The following is a 21,194-nucleotide window of genomic DNA, read 5'->3' as shown; positions in this document are numbered from 1 at the left end:
CTATGTTTCCTGAACTCTGAGATGCCTTTTTTCCCCCCAGACAACATTGAATCTTGTAAACTCTCTGAGCTAAATCCAGCAGGTAGTTACCATGCACAGTTATTTTTCCATGTTTAGGAAAACCATTTTCAGTTTCATTGAAGGTGCAATCTTTTCTGTTCGAGTTTTAGATTTTAAGCAATAACTTGCTCTTGGGAGAGAGAGTTTTCTGCAGCTGGGTGTGGCTGTGAAAGTAGCAGCTACTATGTGTTCTTTTCTCCAGTTATTGTGCTATGGATAGATCGTTCTTTTCCTTTGACGTCAGCCACCCTGGGAACTTGGCTTTTAGGATACAAGTGCCAATTCCGTTATCTCTCCACTTTGAAGTTACCGCTTCTACACCCTATCATTTTCTCCTGGTCACATAGGATTGCTTTTCTCTTTGCAAGGCTAATTCGCATGTCAAAACACTGCTTCAGATAACTGTGCTTTTTAATCTCCTTTTTTCTCTTTATTTATTTTATCCTAATTTAATTTTTTTAGTTTGATTTTCCTCAATTTTTAACGTATGTCCCAGATGGACTTTTCTGGCCCTCCATGGCAAGTTTCCCTGCAGCGGATGTAGTGTGCGATTGTCTACTGGTGGGGTCTTCCAGTCCCACTGAACTCTACACGTTTTTACAAAGCTTGTCTGACCTATTGGCGGGGAACCTACTATGGGGGGTCCTTCTGGGTGGTGGGAAGGGCCAGAAAATTACTCTGAGTTTCATGCCCTATATCTGGGTGCATTGACAATTACTTATATCTTAATAAGAACATAAGAAATAGGAGCAGGAGTAGGCCATCTAGCCCCTCGAGCCTGCCCTGCCATTCAGTAAGATCATGGCTGATCTGAAGTGGATCAGTTCCATTTATCCACCTACTCCCCATAACCCTTAATTCCCTTATCGATCAGAAATCTATCTATCCGTGACTTAAACATATTCAACGAGGTAGCCTCCACCACTTCAATGGGCAGAGAATTCCAGAGATTCGCTACCCTCTGAGAGAAGAAGTTCCTCCTCAACTCTGCCCACCCCCCCGCGCCATTTTGAGGCTGTGCCCTCTAGTTCTGGTTTCCTTTCTAAGTGGAAAGAATCTCTCTACCTCTACCCTATCTAGCTCCTTCATTATCTTATATGTCTCTATTAGATCCCTCCTCAGCCTTCTAAACTCCAACGAGTACAATCTACTCAATCTCTCCTCATAATCCCCTCATCTCCGGTATCAACCTCTGTACTCCCTCCAAGGCTACTATATCCTTTCGCAAATAAGGGGACCAAAATTGCACACATGCGGCCTCACCAGTGCCTTGTACAGTTGCAGCAAGACCTCCCTGCTTTTATATTCTATCCCCCTCGCGATAACGGCCAACATTCCATTCGCCTTCTTGATCACCTGCTGCACCTGCAGACTGAGTTTTTGTGATTTGTGCACAAGGACCCCCAGGTCCCTCTGCACAGTAGCATGCTGCAACTTTTCACCATTTAAATAATATCCCATCCTACTATTATTTCTTCTGAAGTGAATAACCTCACATTTGCCAATGTTATACTCCATCTGCCAGGTCCTCGCCCACTCACTCAGCCAGCAAGCATGCCCCTGCTTCATCTGTTTCGCTGCCAAAACACAGTCATCTGAGATTTTTTTCAGCACTTCCTATGACCAAGTTCATCCAGAATGCAACATCTCATTTCTTGAACTACATAAAGTCCCAGGCACTAAATAGATTTGTCTTCTCTGACTGTTAACCCCCGTCTCCAATTTGGAAATCTCCCATAAATCCCTCCATGGTTCTGAATCACTACACTTCCATGATTGTGGTGTACCAAGCCTCTGCTATTTCCCTCTTTTCCAGGCAGGCTGTACCTGAGATTGAGAGACTAATATTTTCATAGTTACTCACTGACATTTTGTTAGTCTGTTAGGCCGAGATAAGACAAGTTTGAGTGTCCAGTTCCACTGAAGAAAGAACTGAAGCAAATGGACTCAAGGGATGAAGAGCTTTAGTCACAAGAGACAATCTGATGCATGGTGTCTGCCAGGTAGACTTAACAAAAAATTTAGCTGGTTTGCCTAAGTCAGTTAGACCCTTATGAGGAAATGGGTCAAGGTTAATATTACCACTGACAGACAGCAAAGGACAGGCAACTGTTGCCAATAAATTTTATCTTCTCAGTTTTGCTTAAGTATGATCTTGGGCTGTTGTCAGATTTTGATTTATGCACCTGACCTTCTTAGATATTGGGGAGAGTTCATTAGATATTGAGACAAAGGCAAAATACTGCAGGTGCAGGAATCTGAGCTCTGACGAAGGGTCATCCTGACTCAGATAATTGGTTCCATTCTCATTCCACAGATGCGACCAAATTTTCCAGCATTTTGTCTTTTTGTTTCATCAGATGTTGTGTGTTTTGAGCAAAGAGGTACTGAATCATTGTTCAGTTGAATGATTGGAACGGTTATTCTTGGCCATAATTAATGGGGTTAAACAGGTTATTGTGAGCCCCAGGTCTTTTCAGCTTTCCTTGAATTTAAGGATCTGCAATGCCTTGATTGAAAGAAACCAGGTGGACACTCCTACAGATTATTCAGATCGCATGGCTGAGAGATTGGCTGGTCTTGTTGTGTTTAATGGATAAGAATAACCAAATTGAGATTAGTGAAGACTGTCGGAGACTGCATTAAGATTTCAGACAGTACAAAAGTAAAATTAAGTTTATTTAATAGTCACAAGTAGGCTTAAATTAATACTGCAATTAAGTCACTGAAAATTCTCTAATCACCACACTCCAGTGCCTATTTAGGTATACTGAAGGAGAATTTAGCATGGCTACTGCACCTAACCAGCATGTCTTTCAAACTGTGGAAGGAAACCAGACTATCCGAAGGAAACCCACGCAGACGCAGGAAAAAAGTGCAGACAGTCACCCAAGCCGGAAATCAAACCCGTGCTGCCCTAAGTTTGTATTGTTCGGCTTGACATTAATCCACAGTATATTCACTGTTGTCTGCCAATGGGATTACCTTTGCTTTGACCTGCATGACTAATTTATCGGATGATCTTGCCAGTGGCAGTGCAACAGACATTTGGAGAGGTGGGTGCTGCACTCATTAATCTGAAATTGAAAATTAAAGGTAGCTTCCACTTGCCATTCCGAAGTCCCATGTTTCAGACAGTGAAAGAAGTGATTTCTCTCCAGACTCAAGGACAGCACTATTCAGAATGGAAGATATGTATTACAAACTTAACACTGTTGCTGCTGCTTCATGTTGCTGAATACAAAGATGTTTATGGAGCATCTTTAGCACATATTGCATGGTGGACTCTGCATGTTCAACTATCATAAACCTGTCTTTCCTGGTCAAGTTTGATCAGAGCATGTGTTTCAATATCTTGCATTTCAAAGTGGTCACAAGATACAAATCATAAATTCCACTTCCAACACTTATATGACCATGATAAGTTATTGCATATGACAGTTGAATAAACAATGACTTATATCACTGATCTTAGGCATGGTTTTTCAAATTTGTAGATTTAAGTTCAACCTCTGAGAACAAGTTTGTAGATTTATGTTAAATCCTCCAGTTTATCACTCTTATACTGAAGTAGTTTAGATTTACCTCCCTAATCTTAATTTCTGTTCCAGTCAAGCAATTACAGAGATGCGATATTGAGAAATAGAAGGAGGTGAATTTTGTTAAGAATAGCAAGTGTTATTTTAGAGGTGAGGGGGATCAATACCCATAATAATAATTTATGGAACAAATTAATAATTGTGTCCAGTGAAAAGGGTTAAAGGGGACAAATCACAAAAGCCTACATGGTTTAATTGCAGGATAGTAAGCGACTAGTTCCAGACATCTGACCTTTAGATAAGGAAGAAAGAAAGATACTGTGCTGGGAGAAGGCCTTTAAATCATGCATTGGACAAGGGAGTGATCCATGTTCTAATATCCAGACACAATTGAAATGCCTAAAAGATAGAAGAAAACAATAGTCAACTGAGGCCAGTAAAAACCTCACATCAATTGGATATTAAAATTAAGCAATTGTAAGGTGATTGTGATTGGTTTTAAAAACTGTATTTTTATATGATACACTAATTAATAACTATGAATGGATGGAGATTACTCATTCTTTTAGTGGTGTATGCTATTTACTTGTAATCAAAGCTGAGACTTTAACTGCCTTTGTATTTCTGAATTTTTCACTCTGAATGGTTTGAATGACTTCATTCAGAGTTCTGTAGCTCAAGTAAATCACCTTAAACCACTCTGTGACTTTGGCTGCTTGAGGGTATTGATAGTTTTAAATACCACAAGAAAACAACTGTAACGGCCCTATAACAAAAGGGTACGTTGTTCGGAAATCAGAGGTGCGGGTGGATAAATATTGATATAAAATTGAATGCCTACCAGAGGATTATTTAGCTGTCACCAAATTAAGATAGATTGCAAATGAAATAAGTTTAGATAAATTGATCCAAAATGGTTTAGTTATACAATACACTAAGAATCGGTGGCATCATACATGAAATTTTCGCCAGAATTCTACTGCCTCGCCCATCAAGGGAATCGGAGGGGGCAAGAGTGGACTATGGGAAGGTCTGTTGACTTTGGGTAGAATTTCTGGTTTCAGGCAATGCAAGGCAGCAAAATCCCACCCCTTGTGTCAGCTGAATTATTTTGCAGAGCAGTCGTTCTCAATCTTTTTGGTAACATAGCAGTCTTCAATGAGACAAACAATTCCATAGCATACCCTTTTTTTCCAGCAGAATCGATTGCTCACAAACGTCACATTGACTATGGTTATAGTCTTATGACAGGTTTGCAATACAGCAAACTAAATAAGGATCAAATTCATTAATGTTTAAAATCCACCACAGAATACACTGCCTTCAACAGTGTGGACAGACACATTTTTCAAAATCCGCTCAACTTAACTATATTCAATTATTCTTAGCCCTACATTTGTTCCACATGCAATATTCAGTTCAGGTGTCTGAATTCCACCTCTTTGCATTATGAAATGAATAAGCAGAGGAATTAAACTCATCCATTTCTTCTTAGATCAGGGGATTATAGTGTAAACCTGGCAAAGAAATGTGGATATGGTCAATTTTGCTGCGTCTGCTAATTGTTTTGCCTTGTTTCGCTATCCCTAAAAAAGCATGCAAATACCATTGCTTGGTTTTTTATGGTGACTAAGAAAAACTATCATGTCTTGCTTTCACCCTTTGGCTGCTTACGTTCAGAATGTTTATTGTTTTAGGATCGAAAAGCTGTTACCTCATTTTTAAAGTATTTGGCATTTAATTTTCACAAGTTTTATGAATTGTTGCTTTGAATATCGCATATTCTTTGTTTATTGTTCAACAATATTGAATATTGTTTGTTTTACATTTGATTTTCATTACCTTTGTACAAAACATCATGGCACGCTTGGACAGTTCTCACAATAATACCAAATGTGCTATAGTACAATGGCTGGAAAACCCTCCTGTAGCGTGTTATAAATACAGTAAGAGCCACAAAGTTGATCCTTGTATCACAGGACAGAGGCTGTAGATTTAAGGGGCTTTTTTAATCTAAGAAGGAAGTTCCATTGTAGCCTTTCAAAGAAACTGATCAGAGTTGCAAGCTAGAATAGGAGACAAAGAGTATGAGATTTAGAGGCCATGTGCAGAATTTAATTTGAGGAACAGCTTCATCATTCAAACTGACCAGATAATCTGTTTTAGCAATATTAATCAAAAGATAAATGTTGGCCAAGATAGTGAGAGCTGTGTGCTCATCTTCGAGTAGTACAATGGAACCTTTCATCTTCAGCTGAGAAGGCATGTGGAAGTTCCAATGAACATTTCATTCAAAGTGCAACATTCTCTGTACTGAAATGGCATCTTAGATTACACGCTCAAATCAGTGGAGGGGACTTGAGATCAAGACCTTCTGACTCAGTGGTGAGAATGCTGTCATTGAGCCAAGTTTGACATATTAATACTTGGTTATTTGTACTGTTCCAAGTCTAATTAGGTTCCGGACTGAGTAGAAGTTAAAAAGGTTTGGGGCGAGGGAAAGAATTGTCCTTCATTCTGAAGCGGGACTTAATTACTTAGCAAACAAGAATGGCTTTTTTTCTTTATGGTGGCAGGTTATTAATACAACAAAGTTAAGGCCAGTAAAAGCTATTTATAAAGGACTGCCACATTCTTCAGGTAGTCCTTTAACAATATAGTCTTTTGTTCTGCCGTCCGTGTATTCTGATAATTTAGTGGACACTCTTTGGCACCACCTCAGCCTTCTGTATCCTCATTTACATTCCCTTTGTCCCATTCCACCCTCGTGCTACAAATCTCAGCTGATTCTCTTTGCTATCAGTTTTGACAAAGGGTCATCGAGACTCAAAATGTTGGCTCTATTCTCTCCCCATGGATGCTGTCAGACCTACTGGGATTTTCCAGCATTTTCTGTTTTTGTTGCATCTGCAGTTTTTGTGCTTTTATTCATATCTTATCAACTATTTAAAATTGTGGAAAGTTTGTACAAATATACGTGAAATCATTTGTTTGTAAATTAGTTGCAATTTTGTATTTTGGAGCATTAAATGAAAATGTAGTTATCAGTTATATCAGGTTGGCAGTAATAGATTGTGGGCAATTATTCATTTGAGCATTCATCATGCACCTTCAGAAGTAAGCCCTGACTAATATGAGCATTCTTTCAATGGCTTGTTCACATATGACCTTTTGAGTAACAGTGACCCTTAAGTTCATGACCCAATTTTAATGTTGGGTTCTCTAATGGCATAGAATTTTGCCACTTTCAGAGAGCGGAATCAAGGAATGTAACATGTTTTCCTTGCATTTTACCTTTGAATCATTCCATTGAGGATTGACACACACTTAAACATAGATTATCTGTTTTGTTTTTGGCAGTGAATCTGTTCAGTTGTCATTTAGGAAATATGCACCGTAGACTGTATATTTTAAATTATAATTTTAAAAATTCTTTTAGCACAATTTTTGTATGTTGGCATGATGCTTTCATTTCAGTTTACATGAAGTATAGTTAAGTGTAGTTCTAACATTGTGTAACACTCTTGTGGCTAATTGGTAATTATATGCCCTTCTCTATTATCTCTGTTCATGAGGCAATACTTTGGTGAAGGAAAATTAACTGACTTCAACACATACATGTAACAGATTTGAACAGGAAAAATGATACGGTATTGCTTTGAATTAGCACCAATCTCCATTAAGTGTCTGACAAAAACTTTTGTGGCTGCTACAGTCAGGTTATAATTTGAAAGTGGTTATTATGTTTCAACTGGAAATGTACTAAAACATAAAATCTGTTCGTGTTTTACATTATCAAAAAGGCAAATATCACTTGTGGAACAGAGTTTATGAAAATGGTTTGTTGTGGAAAGTGTATTCAATGTGCCCTCCACTGAACTGTGCATTATGAAAATTTATTCTGATATTGCAAAGTAGAACACATCATATTTTGGATCATTAAGAATTTTGGGAGCTTTAGTGTTGATTTGCTATAGCTATGTTACAATGCAAACTAGTTTTATGGCAAAAACAAGTACAGATTGGAGCTTTAGCCAATGGGAATTTTGTAATATTTATAGAAATGAGTAAGAGAAAGAACCTTTAGCTCCTCTGAAGGATGAAGGGATCACTTTGAAACAGTGAAGTCTGTAACCGAAGATTTGCTTTTTCTTTGGCCTTTGACGATGACATAATTACCAGACCCTCCTCAAGGCTGTTCATCTGAACAATTTTTTTCGGAGCATTGTTTAATTCTTTCTTATAATGTCGCAAAAATTTTGAGAATGTTGGAAGTACTGCTGATGACATTTGGAGGGTCAAAGAAGAAAGTATTCTTCTTTGTATGTAATGTGTTTTATTTTGTATTGGTAAGGGCAGCAAATCAGGCATAAAGAAAGCATAAAATTTAGTGTATTTTAAATGCAAAAAATGTAATGAGAGAGTATTCAAATGCATTTAATCTTACATTGGGCAACACAGAAAAAATGCAATTTTTAATGCTCCTAATTTGTTCAATAAAATTAAACTTTCAAGCCTTGCTTTTATATGTGAAGTTAGTTGCCTTCAAAGAATAAGCAATCATTTCTAAAATACACTAAAATGACCAGGGATTTCATAAATAGTAACTTAGACTGATTCTCATTTGGATGTTAACTATAACTGAGAACCATAGAATCCCTATAGTGCCAAAAAGAGGCCATCCAGCCTATCGAGTCTGCACCAATTCTCCGAAAGAGTTTTACACCCTAGCCCTTTACCCCATTCCCCAACCCCTCACATTTGCCATGGCTAATCCACCTAACCTACACATCTTTGGAAACCGGAGCATCTTGAAGAAACCCACACACAGAAAGGGAGAAGGTGCAAACTCCACTTGTCATGATCTTTAAATATTTTGATTAGAGTACATTTTTCCATGATCAAAAGTGTGATATTGCATAACATTTGGAATTTTATACATGATTAAAATTTCTGTTCATAGGTTCAACAATGTCTAATTTTCTGGTGATGCAGATCCTTTTACTTTGAATTGCCTCTTCTTGCAGCTATCAATATTATAATTTAAAAACTTTTCCTTTTTAAACTTGTGTGCATATAGTTGAGATGGCTGGATTTGTGATCTATCCAAATTTTGAAATATCAAGGTTGCATTTTTTGCTCAACTAATGTACACCTTCAAAGAACTGAAAATAAAATTGAAACTTCTTAGAATTCTTGCTTGTATGGGCATTGCTAAGAGATCTATTCTAGACTATGCTAGAGATCAAATGAGAAACTCCAAGGTATATTATGAAGTGAACCTAGATGCCAACTCTTTTTGATTTTGGCATTGGCTTGAACATAAGGTGTTCTGCTCCAAGTGTCATTCTATTGACCTACTAGGAAACTTTTTTAAAAAAACTTTATTCAACAACACAGAACTAGCCTAACTTTTACCCATTTAAATACTTCAACATGACAAGGTATAATTCTTAATTGCTACCTAGTTCTATTAGTTCCAATTTAAGCAATATTCATACGTATAAATTCTTCTGAAGAACAAGTTAGCAAGACACACAGGCTTACATGAATTCCTAGTCCTCCAGCCTTGTAACTTCTCTACACAGATAGAGAAAGACACCCGTCTTTTGACTCCCAGACAGCAACCTCCAGAGGAAAACCTGTCTTCATAGAGCAGAACTCCAGTGTGAGAGAGAGAGAGAAAATTCCTCTTGCCTTTTGCAGATCTCTGGAGAGCTACCTATTTTCAACTAGGTCCCCAGACTTCAATTTCCAGAAAGAGAGCGAGAGAGAGTCAGAGCAATTGCTCTTTTCAAATTCAAACTGCCACTTCCTGCCTTTCCTCTCTCTAAACCTAGCTTCATCCACACACAATTCTCTTGTCAGTCAACCTAATCAAACCCTAGGGGACAACTCTAACAGAACCCTAATGCATTAGCCCAGAATAAAACAAGCAGTCCAATAATTAGGAGCAATTAACTTGCATGATTTGGAGATGGGCTGATGACTGTAAATAATTAAGCATTGTAATCAGGGTTGAAGTGTAAGACAGTCCCTTCAGCAGAAACATGACGCAAATACATTTCTTAAAAACACAATATCGTCACAACTACATCATGTAATTTTTCAATGGGATTTTATTCCTCATTGCGTACTGTTTAGGGATTTACACAGTATGTGAGAACTTAATGAATGATTAATGCAATGTGTAGCAGCATAGACATATCTGTGAGGAGATTTTCAGCTAATAGCATAAAATGTTAAACTCTGGATTTTCAAAGCTTTTCTAATTCAGAGGAAATTGGTCACAGTTTTAGTTAATGGTATGCTAGTGAATGTCTTGTCTGTATAACAGCTGAAATTTCAATGGTTTAAGTAAAAATCTGAATTTTCTTTGCAGTTGGCACTGAACAGGAACAGGAGACTGTTGAAAGTGCTGCGGTTTTTCTCTTCAGAACTTTTTATGATAAGAACCACATCGGACATGAAGAAACAAAAGCTGTCAAACAAATGTTTGGCCCATTCCCTCCTTCAGCTGCCACTACTGCTTGTAATGCAGTTTATAGGATTGCCTCGAATTTTAGTGAAGAAGAACTACAGAAATTAGTTCGTGCAAATGAGTCTGCAAACCAGCTTTCTCAAGTACGTTTCGGTAAAAGCATTAATTTCTCATTTGATTCATTTACTTTGGAACCTTCAGAGGAATTGCCCTTGAACTGGGAGTCATACAACCAGAAGGATTTCAGCCTAGATTACGACAAATATTTAAATAACTATCAAGGAGATTTTAAAAATGGATCAGTTGACAATCCAGATTTGAAGTCTTCAAGCAAAGTGGATGGTTCATTTTTAAGGCAAGAAGTTGATCGCTATCTTATTGGAACCTTACAAGATTCAACAGAAAGACCAACGACCGATGACTTGTGTGGAACATTGTTCGAGATGCTGGCATCTACTAAAAGTGATGATGAACTTCAAAATGAGGTAAGTCAGTCTGGGGGCTGCAAGAGTGTAAGCTGTATTGCTGTTTTTCCCACTTATAGACTTGTAGCTTGAAAAAAATGACAGTTGCTAATGGTAGTATAGTTGATGTGGACTTCTAAAAGGCTTTTGGTAAAGTGCTGCACAATAGGCTTGTTAGCCAGGTCAAAGCCCATGGAATAAAAAGGAAAGTGGCAATGTAGGCACAAAGTTGGCCGAGTGATATAAAGCGGTGAGCAAGCAATTGATTTTTGGATTGGTGGAAGGTAAGTAATGGATTTTCCCAGAGGTCAGTACTAGGACCATTGCTCTTCATGATCTAAATTAATGATCTAGAAATGGGGCTTTATAAATAGATAGATAAAGTACAAATGCAAGAAAGTTATGACAAACCTTTATAAAACATTGATTTGGGTGTATTGTATTCAATTTTGGGCACCACAATTAGGAAGGATGTGAAGGCTGTAGTGGAGATCCAGAAAAAAAAAATGCAAGAATGATTCCATGAGTGAGAGACTTCAGTTTAATGGGTAGATTGGTGATGCTGGGGCTGTTCTGTTCAGAGCAGATTTGACAGAAGTGTTCAAAATCAGGTCAGGTCCGAACAGAGAATATAGTGAGAAACTGTTTCCATTGGCAGAAGGGTCAAGACCAAAGAACAGATTTAAAGTGATCGACAAAATAACCAATGGTGACACAAGGAAAAACTTGGTTACACACCAAATTGTTGTGATCAGGAATGCACTGCCTGAGAATGTAGTGGAGAAAGATTCACTTGTGGCTTTCAAAAGAGAATTGGAGAATTATGTGAAGATAAAGAAATTGCAGGTTTATGGAGCAAGAGCAGGTGATTGGGACTAACTACCTGAGTTGATTCTACAGAGTATGTCTTACTTGTCTGCCCCTGAGCGGCCTATCATTTAAGGGTGGGGGGAGAGAGTGGTGGGGGGACCCTCAAGTAGCCACTTAATTACGCCATTCTTTCCTCGCTGTTACGTTACCAGCAGTGGGGAAGGCCTGAGCCAAGTCTGTTGCTGGCAGTTTTTGCGGCATGAGCTGGTGATGGAGCAACGCTCTGAAAGCTTGTGATTTTAAATAAACCTGTTTGGATTATAACCTGGTGTCGTGTAACCTCTCGTCCTGCTTTTGAGTATTGGCAAAGCCAACATTTATTATTACACTGAAAAGCTACTAGCGTGGAGGTTCATAATCTTTGTGAAGTATACAAATTACAAAGGGACGGCACGGTGGCACAGTGGTTAACGTTGGTACCTCACAGTGCCAAGGATTCCCGGTTTGGGTCACTGTCTGTGCGGAGTCTGCACGCTGTTCCCATATCTGTGTGGATTTCCTCTAGGTGCTCTGGTTTCCTCCCACAATCCAAAAGACATGCTGGTTAGGTGCAGTCACCGTTGCTAAATTCTCCCCTTCTGTGCCTGAACAGGCGCCGGAGCGTGACGACGAGAAGATTTTCATAGTAACTTCATTGCAGTGTTAATGTAAGCATACCTATGATATTAAGCTTTTACGGCATGAACAGGTGATGGGCAAAGGCAGGTGGGTGTTGGTTGGTGGCATTTAGACTTGCTTTGGGGTTCTCCTGTGCCCATGGGAGGCACACTCCCGAATGGTTACACCTCCCGTTAATCTTTGATTCCCCTTTAAACTGTTCTCCGAAGTGTTTAGAGAAATTTTCATTTTGTAAATTTAAATTTACTTATTAGAGTCACAGGTTTGCTTACATTAACACCACAATGAAGTTACTGTGAAAATCTCCTAGTCGTCACACTCCGGTGCCTGTTTCTTCTGCTTTGAGTTCAGTTATGTGCAACTTAAAAGGTTTTTATCCTGTAAAGTGGCCTCTGGTGGCTAAGCAGGCATGGGGGGGGGTGGGGGTTTGGGGGGGCAGGATTTAGCATGGCGACTGCACCTAACCAGCACATCTTTTGGACTGTGGGAGGAAACTGGAACACCCAGAGGATATCTAAGCAGACACGGGAACAGTGTACAGACAGTGACCCAAGCTGGGAATCGAACCCGGGTCCCTGGCACAGTGCTAACCACTGTGCCACCATGCCGTCCCTTTGTGATATGTGTATTTCACAAAGATTAAGAACCTCCACGCTACCAGCTTTTCAGTGTAATAATAAATGTTGGCTTCGCCAGTGATACTCAAAAGGAGGATGAGAGATTACGTGACACCAGGTTATAGTCCAACATGGTTATTTAAGCTTTCAGAGCACTGCTCCTTCAGCAAGTGAAATGACTCAAATGCAGATAATGCTTTCAAAAAATAGACAGTTATACAACTCTGATATTTGCTTACCTATCTGCAGTTAATAAAGTTTTCTTGCTTCGTGGAGCAAGTCAGTTACCACAGCATAATCTCAGGGTAACTTTTGTTACAATCCCATTTGATACTACTAGATGGGAAGTTCCCAGAATGTAACCCAAGGTCAAAAAAACTAACCGTTACTTTTTGTTTTTGAAAACTTCGCTGAAAACTCACAGGAAAGACAATTTGCTTTTAACAATAAAAAAAATTTATTAAACATGAAGAGTGGGATTTTCCGGCCGAGCTCCCCCAAAACCGGAAAGTCCCTCCCAAGGTCAATGGACCCAGCATGGCCCATCCCCTGCCACTATGATTTCTGTGGGATGGGAAAATTCCCTCTGAGAAGTTTGACCGTAATACTTTCACTTTGCTCCTTCACAATCGTCACAAACGTATGCAGACTTTAAGAACACACAAGTCACAAAGTATATCCTAGGCTGTAATGTTCTCAGTAACCCAACAGATGGTCAGACAACACCCTGCTCTGAAGCAAGAGATGAATAGCACCAACCGAGCTTCTGAGCATTATGAAGCTCCCCCCAGCTGATTATTATTACACTGTGAGCCTTGCTGAACTCTGGCTTCCACATGAGCGTTTCCAAACTCCACACATGAATAGATATGCCATAGAATCTTCATTCAAACACTCCTTTCCCTCAGCAGTTCCCAGCAAAGATTCCACTTCCAGGATTTCCATCTCTCCTTTCGGTATTCCTTCGTTTTGAATAGCCAAGAGCATTCAGGTTTTTCATACAGTCTCTCAGGAACTCAGTTACTCAGTCCCCACCTGAATAAAACTCGCTGTTTCCATTCCTGTCTTTAATTTCAGTGAACAGTGTATCCTGTTCAAATTCAAATTCCTTTTTTCTCTATGTTCCTGGAAACTTCTCTTCATTCTGTACTTTCTAGAGCTAATTATCATTTAGTTTCTCTGGGATTTGCTTTCTTGCCCAGTACTCTGTTGTCTGGCTTTTTTTTCTAGCAGGACTGAGCTGTTCCTTCTCTCACTGCTGAAGCTCCTTCTGCTTTGAGTTCAGTTACACGCAACTTAAAAGATTTTTATCCTGTAAAGTGGCCTCTGGTGGCTAAGCAACATCTCATTCTTTCTCCAATCTCTTGTTTATTTTCTGTAAAAAAAACTCTAAGCACAATAGAGACACAGTTTAAAATTAAACCAATCACCCTATACATGCAAATACCTTTGTTTAAACAAATCTAATGAGAGTTTTACCCTTTACTGCACAGAAAGACATCTGAAAGACGTGCTAGTTAGGTGCATTGACCTGAACAGGGGCCAGAGTGTGGTGACTAGGGGAATTTCACAATAACTTCATTGCAGCGTTAATGTAAGTCTTACTTGTGACTAATAAATAAACTTTTACTTTAGAAACACTAAATTAAACTCGCTTAAACCTGTACCTTATTTCTGTTTAGCTTGGTTGGCTGGACAGCTAATAATGCAGAGAAATGCCAACAGTGCAGGTTCAATTCCCATACCAGCTGAGGGTATTCACAAAGGCGTGTCTTTTCAACCTGCTTCTCGCTTGAGGTGTGATGATCCTCAGGTTAAATCACCACCAGTCAGGTCTGTCCCTCAAAGGTAGAGCAACCTATGGTTTTCTGGGGCTATTAGATCACCTCTGCATCCTGACACTATGAGAAAAGAAGGCTGTGAGTGAATGTGCATTTCCACCTGTATTTCCACTGTTTGGTAGTGTTGGTGTAAATGTCATAAGATTTACATATGTAACACACCTCTAGGGTGATAGTGGTGTGGTTGTAATATCACCGGAGTAGAAATCTAGAGAGCCAACCTAAAGGGTTCAAATCTCAACATGGCAGCTGGTGGAATTTAAATTTGATGAATAAAAAGAAACCTGGAATATAAAGCTACTCTCAGTAATGGTAGCCATGAAGTTATCAATGGTTGTTGTAAGTACTCACCTAGTTTACTCATGTTCCTTCGGGAAGAACATCTGACATCCTTAACTGATCTGGCTTATGTGTGACTCCAGATCCATAGGAATGTGGTTGACTCCCAACTGCCCCCTGAAGTGTTCAATTCAAGGTAATTAGGCATGGGTGACAAATGTTGGCCTAGCCCACATTCTGTGAAAGAATGAGAACCAGAATGTTAGAAGGTAATTTTAAATTTTGCCATATCAGGCTTCAATCTCTTAGCTTATCACTGTTTGAGCCGAAGGGTGATGCTGAGTGATTCTTGAACAATAAGGGAGCTAGTGTTACAGTCTTAATAGAATAAGGCAGTTCATTGTACTAAGGGGGGGATATAATTTTGGTTTTTTTTGCAATAAATAGTGTTTGATAGATACTTGATTTCAGTGGTTTGAGTGAAGTGCTTTGGGGTTGATGATGAAATGCTCAAGTATAAAGTGATGATGAAATATTCCTATGAGATGTGATTATTTCAGTATTCACCTGTTGTGATCACACCTTCATTCTGACTTTTCTCTTTGGATATTTTCTTTTGAGTTACCAGCCAATGCATGTTATGAATAAATGTCTTAAATGTCCTTGCAGCAAAAACAAAAAAGTACATTCTGTGATCAGGAAGAATATACAGTTTAAAGCGTTAATTTTTCTGAACTATAAACTCTAGCCAAGCTGTTCCAGTTCAGCTGCAACACTGGCATCTACCTGGCAAGGTGGAAATCTGCCAAGGTACGTTGTGTACACAAAGCACAGAACAAATCTAACCTGGCCAGTTCCTGCTCCATCAGTCAACTCTCAGTCATCAATAAAGTGATAGAAGGAACATCAACAGTGCTATCAAGTGTCATTTGCTTGGCAGTAATCTGCTCACTGATGCTCAGTTTGTTTGAGTTCTGTCAGGGCCACCCAGATCCTGATCTTATTACGGCCTTGAAACAGGGAGAAAATAGCTAAACGCAAGAAGTTAGGTGAGAGTGACTGCTCTCGACATTAAGGCAACATTTGACCCATCATGGCATCAAGAAGACCAAAAGAAAAGAGTGTATGGGAATTGTGACAATCTCTGCTGTTTAGAGACATACCAGCACGAAGGAAGATGGTCATGTTAGTTTATGGTAGTTTGAGATCAATCATCTCAGTTGCAGGATGCCGCTGCAGGAGTTTCTTAGGCCTAACCATTTTCAGCTGCTACATCAATGACCTTCCTTCCATCATAATGTCAAAAGAGGATGTTTGCTGCTGATTGCGCAATGTTCAGCACCATTTGCACCTCCTTAGATACAGAAGCAGTCCATATCCAAATGTAATAAGATCTGCACAGGCTTGGGCTGACAAGTGGCAAGTAATTTTTGAGGCACATAAGCACCAGGCTATGACTAGCTCCAACAATGGAGAATCTAACCCTTGACATTCAGTAGCATTATCTTCACTGAATATTCCACTGTCAGCATCCTGGGTGTTACCATTGAGCAGAAACTGAACTGGACTAGCTATTTCAAATAGTGCGACTACAAGAGCAAGTCAGAGACTAGGAATCGTGGTGAGCAGCAGATCTCCTGACTCCCTAAAGCTTGTCAATCATCTACAAGGCACAGGAGTGTGATAACATAAGAAAAACATAAGAACATAAGAAATAGGAGCAGGAGTAGGCCATCTAGCCCTTCGAGCCTGCCCCGCCATTCAATAAGATCATGGCTGATCTGTTGTGGCTCAGTTCCACTTTCCCGCCCTCTCCCCATAACCCTTAATCCCCTCTCTTATCAAGAACCCATCAACCCGCTTCTTAAAAATATTTAGCGAGGCAGCCTCCACCACTTCAACGGGCAGAGAATTCCAGAGATTCACCACCCTTTGAGTGAAGAAGTTCCTCCTCAACTCCGTTCTAAACCGCCTCCCCTTTATCTTGAGGCTGTGCCCCCTAGTCCTACTGTCTTTTTTGAGCGGGAAGAGTCTCTCCACCTCTATCCTATCCATCCCATTCATCATCTTATACGTCTCAATGAGATCTCCCCTCATTCTTCTAAACTCTAACGAGTACAAGCCTAGTTTATTCAGCCTCTCCTCATAGCTCAATCCCCTCAACTCCGGTATCAGCCTAGTAAACCTCCTCTGCACTCCCTCCAGGGATGAGTGCAGCTGCAACAACACTCAAGAAGCTTGGCAGTATCCAGGGTAAAATGATCCACTTGATTGCACCCCTTACACAAACATTCACTCCCTTTACCACCAACGTAGTGTGTAGCATCTACAAGATGCACTGCAGGAACTCACCAGAGCTCCTCAGTCAACAACTTCCAAACTTATGACTGCCACCACCCAAAAGGACAAGGGCAGTAAACCCATGGGGACACCACCTCTTGGATGTTCCCCTCCATGCTGCCCACCATCCTTCACTGTCACTGGGTTAGAATCCTGGAACTCCGTTGCTAATAGCACTGTACCAATGCCTCAGGGACTGCAGCAGTATAAGAAGGCAGCTTACAAATACCTTCTTGAGGATAATTGGGAATAGGCAATAAATGTTGACCTAGCCAGTGATGTCAACCTACATCCTATAAAATAATTAAATAAAAATCTTATACGTATTGATATAGCACAGATATGGTTGCTGCTGCTTCACAGCTCTAGGGACCTGGGTTTGATTCCCAGCTTGGGTCACTGGCTGTGTGGAGTTTGCACATTCTCCTTGTGTTTGCTGGGCTTCCTCTGAGTGCTCTGGTTTCTTCCCACAATCCAAAGATGTGCGGGTCAAGTTAATTGGCCGTGCTAAAATTCTCCCTTAGTGTCCTGAGATATGTAGGTTAGAGGGATTAGCGGGTAAATATGTAGGGAAATGGGGACAGGGCTTGGGTTGGTACAGATTCATTGGGCCAAATGGCCTCTTTCTGCACTGTACGGTTTCTGTGATTCTATGATGGTTACATCTTCCTCTGTCAGGAAAGTGGTGAGTTTTATATTTGCGAGGAATATGTGTACCTAATTCATTTATCAAACCTTGTTGTTTCAAAATTCTCTATTTTTAGCTGTTTGAACTTCTTGGACCTGAAGGTTTGGAGCTAATTGAGAAACTTCTGCACCACCGGCGTTCGATTGTAGAAAAAAACTTCACTCACGTGACAGACCTCAAGCTCAGTTATCTTCAGGGTAAGGAGATTTCTTTTTGAAGAAAAGTTGGTCATGGAGCTGAGGCTGAATTTTAGGTTGAAAGTTAATGAGTTCTCAGAGGTGGTGTTTGTCCAATCTGCATCACAGGAAGTTTGTATTTGTTTAATGCCTTTATTGTTTTCAAGAGTTCCAAAATGCTTAATTGGGACAAAATCAAAATGTGAATGCTGAAGATATTAAATTTTGTGGTTGGGTCTGAAGTCAAAGGTTTTAGAATTCCTTGTTCTGAGCTAGAATAAGTTGTGTCTCACCAAGATTGTTGGTCAATAAGCATGACAACAAGGAAAAGTATTAAAGGGCCTGGAAGGTATTTGGTAGCATGATGACACAGTGGTTAGCACTGTTGCCTCACAACGCCAGAGATCCAGGTTCAATTCCGACCTTGGGTGACTGTTTACACATTCTCTCTGTGTCTGCACGAGTTTCCTCTGGCTGCTTTTGTTTCCTTCTACACTCCAAAGATATGCAGATTAGGTTGAGCGGCCATGTTAAATTGCCCCTTGGTGTCAGGGGGATTAGCAGGGTAAATATGTGGGATTACTGGGACAGAGTTTAAATGGGATAATTGTCGCTGCAGGTTTAATGGGCTGAATGGCCTCCTTCTTTAATTCTGTGTTATGGTAGCGAGGAGGAGCTTAATACCATTAGTGCAACAGCTCAGTGACTACAGATAATGTTGCGAAGGGACAGCATATTGATAAGAAAGGGTACAGATTTAGAGATGGATCTATAGGAGATTCCAAAAATAGCTGCATGCAGGTGGGAAAAAAATATTCCATTGCTGGATACACTAATAGGCAAAAGAGAAATCAAGCAGGAGATATTGGAAGAGGATGGTGTGGTTGATTATGTCCAGGGCTGGAGAAAAGTAGAAGAGCAATAATGACCATAAGATATAGTCATCCAAAATTTGTCCATGCTTTTAATTTGAACCATAGCAAGGATAGTAACCCAATTTAGAAAGATCATATAAGAAATTGCAGGAATAATGCATTTGGTAGACAACAATGCATTCAAAGTCTTTGGAGAGGAAAGTTTTGAAGGGCAGTAACATTGGGTATGTTTTTCTCATTAAAAGTCTTTCCTTTGGGAAGTATTGTCTGTAAGATAATACCAATAGACGTATTAAATGACATGGAACTAATTTCTCTATTGCTACAATATTTGAGAATACCTTTCTTATTTTGTAACATTCTTTCATAATTTAAATTTTTGATCATAATTGATGTTGCTCTGACAAAAAAAATTTAAAATTTTTTTTCATTTTTGTATTTCCACATGTCAAGCAGCATTCCACTGCATTGCCTCTAAAACCTCAGTGTTCTTCCTATAATGTGTAGTACAATACTGCACACCAAATTAATTAAGATCTAAATAAGGTATTGGAATCACAGAATCATACAGTGCAGAAGAGGCCCTTTGTCCCATCGAGTCTGCATTGTCACATGAAAAACACCTGAATTCCCACCAATTCCCATCTACCAGCATTTGGCCCATATCTTTCAATGTTATTATGTGCCAATTGCTCATCCAGATACTTTTTAAAGGACATGAGGTAACTCGCCTCTACCGCCCTCCCAGGCAGCACATTCCAGACCGTCTGCACCCTCCTGGGTAAAAAGGTTTTTCCACGCATTCCCCCTAAACCTCCTGCTCCTCACCTTGAACTATGTCCCATTATGACTGACCCTTCAACTAAGGGGAACAGCTGTTCCTTATCCACTCTATCCACGTCCCTCATAACCTTGTACACCTCGATCAGATCTCCCCTCAGTATTCTCTGCTCCAATGAAAACAACCCAAGCTTACCTGACCTTTCTTCATAACTTATTATGACGCGGTATTTACCTATGATTACCTCATGGGTTTTATGTTCGATAGCTTTAGAGTAAAAACTAGAATCATGTCTTTCCGAACAGCCTTATGAATCTGAGGTATTGGCTTTAATGTTCTCTAAATGTGATTCTGAATCGCCTACTATTGCACCTGGAGATGTGAGCCTTGGATTGCATGCCATGAGTTTATTGTGCAATAATTAAATGTTTGAAAAAGCTGTTAATGTTAGACATGGGCACAAGAGCAGTCCATTCAGCTCTTTAATTAGATCATGGCTGATCATCTATATACCAGTTTCCCATGCTCTCCCAATTTCCCTATATGTCATTAGTGTCCAGAAATCAATCCATTTCTATCTTTAACATGCTGAACTTCCACAGCCATCTGGGGTAGAAAATTTTAACGATTCCACCAGCTCTCAGTGATAAAATTCCACCTCATCTCAGTCTCAAGTGGCCTCTCCTTACTCTGAGTCAGTGATCCTGGTTCTGGACATATCAGCCAGGGAAAACATTCTATTTACATTTACCCTGTCATGCCTATAAGAATTCTGTAGCTTTCAATGCGATCACTTCTCATTCTTCAAAACTGTAGAGAAGATATGTCCAGTTTCCTCAACCTCTTTTCATAAGACAATCCTGCCATCCCAGGGATTAGTCTGGTGCACTTCCATTGTACTCCCTCAATGGTAAGTATATCCTTCTTCATATAAGGAAACTGAAACTGTGCACAATACTCTAGGTGTGATCTCACCAAAGCTCCGTATAATTACAATTAGACTTAATTACAGAAATGCTTACCTTTAGCCTGGTTGGTAAGGTCAGCATTTGTTGCCCTTGAGAAAGTGGAGGTGAACCATGTCTTGAACTACTGCAATCCATTTGATATAGATACACCCACAGTGCTGTGGGAGAGAGTTCAGGATTTTGACCCAGCGACAGTGATATAGTTCCAAGGGAGAATGGCATATGACTTGAAGAGGAACATGCAGGTGGTGGTGTTCCCATATGTGTGCTGCTCTTGTCCTTCTTTGTGTTAGAGGTCATGGATTTGGAAGATGCTATTGAAGGAGGTTTGGCAAGTTGCAGGATTGCGTCTTTTATATGGTACACTCTGCCATTGAGCACTGTTGGTTGAGGGAGTGAATAAGGTGATGGATAGGATGCAAAAGGATATATTGGCCTTGGAGGGAGTACAGAGAAGGTTCACCAGGCTGATACTGGAGATGAGGGGGTTAGCTTATGAGGAGAGATTGAATAGACTGGGCCTGTACTCGTTAGAGTTTAGAAGGCTGAGGGGGGGATCTTATAGAGACTTACAAGATAATGAAGGGGCTAGATAGG

The 21,194-nt window shown here is 39.9% G+C and overlaps 1 protein-coding gene across 1 annotated transcript in view; it reads left to right on the top strand.

Moving 5' to 3' along the window:
- ascc3 (activating signal cointegrator 1 complex subunit 3) overlaps positions 1-21,194 on the top strand; it is a 522,713-nt gene that overhangs the window by 20,804 nt on the left and 480,715 nt on the right. The window contains exons 4-5 of the mRNA XM_080192820.1: positions 9,982-10,565; positions 17,874-17,994. Of these exons, the coding sequence (XP_080048946.1) occupies positions 9,982-10,565; positions 17,874-17,994 (705 nt within the window). The remainder of the gene's footprint in view (positions 1-9,981; positions 10,566-17,873; positions 17,995-21,194) is intronic.

Source organism: Carcharhinus amblyrhynchos, chromosome 7 (genome assembly GCF_965287045.1).
Source record: "Carcharhinus amblyrhynchos chromosome 7, sCarAmb.v2.hapA, whole genome shotgun sequence".
Taxonomy (NCBI): domain Eukaryota; kingdom Metazoa; phylum Chordata; class Chondrichthyes; order Carcharhiniformes; family Carcharhinidae; genus Carcharhinus; species Carcharhinus amblyrhynchos.
The sequence above is the reverse complement of the archived record's forward strand: the minus strand, read 5'-3'. Positions and strand labels throughout refer to the sequence as shown.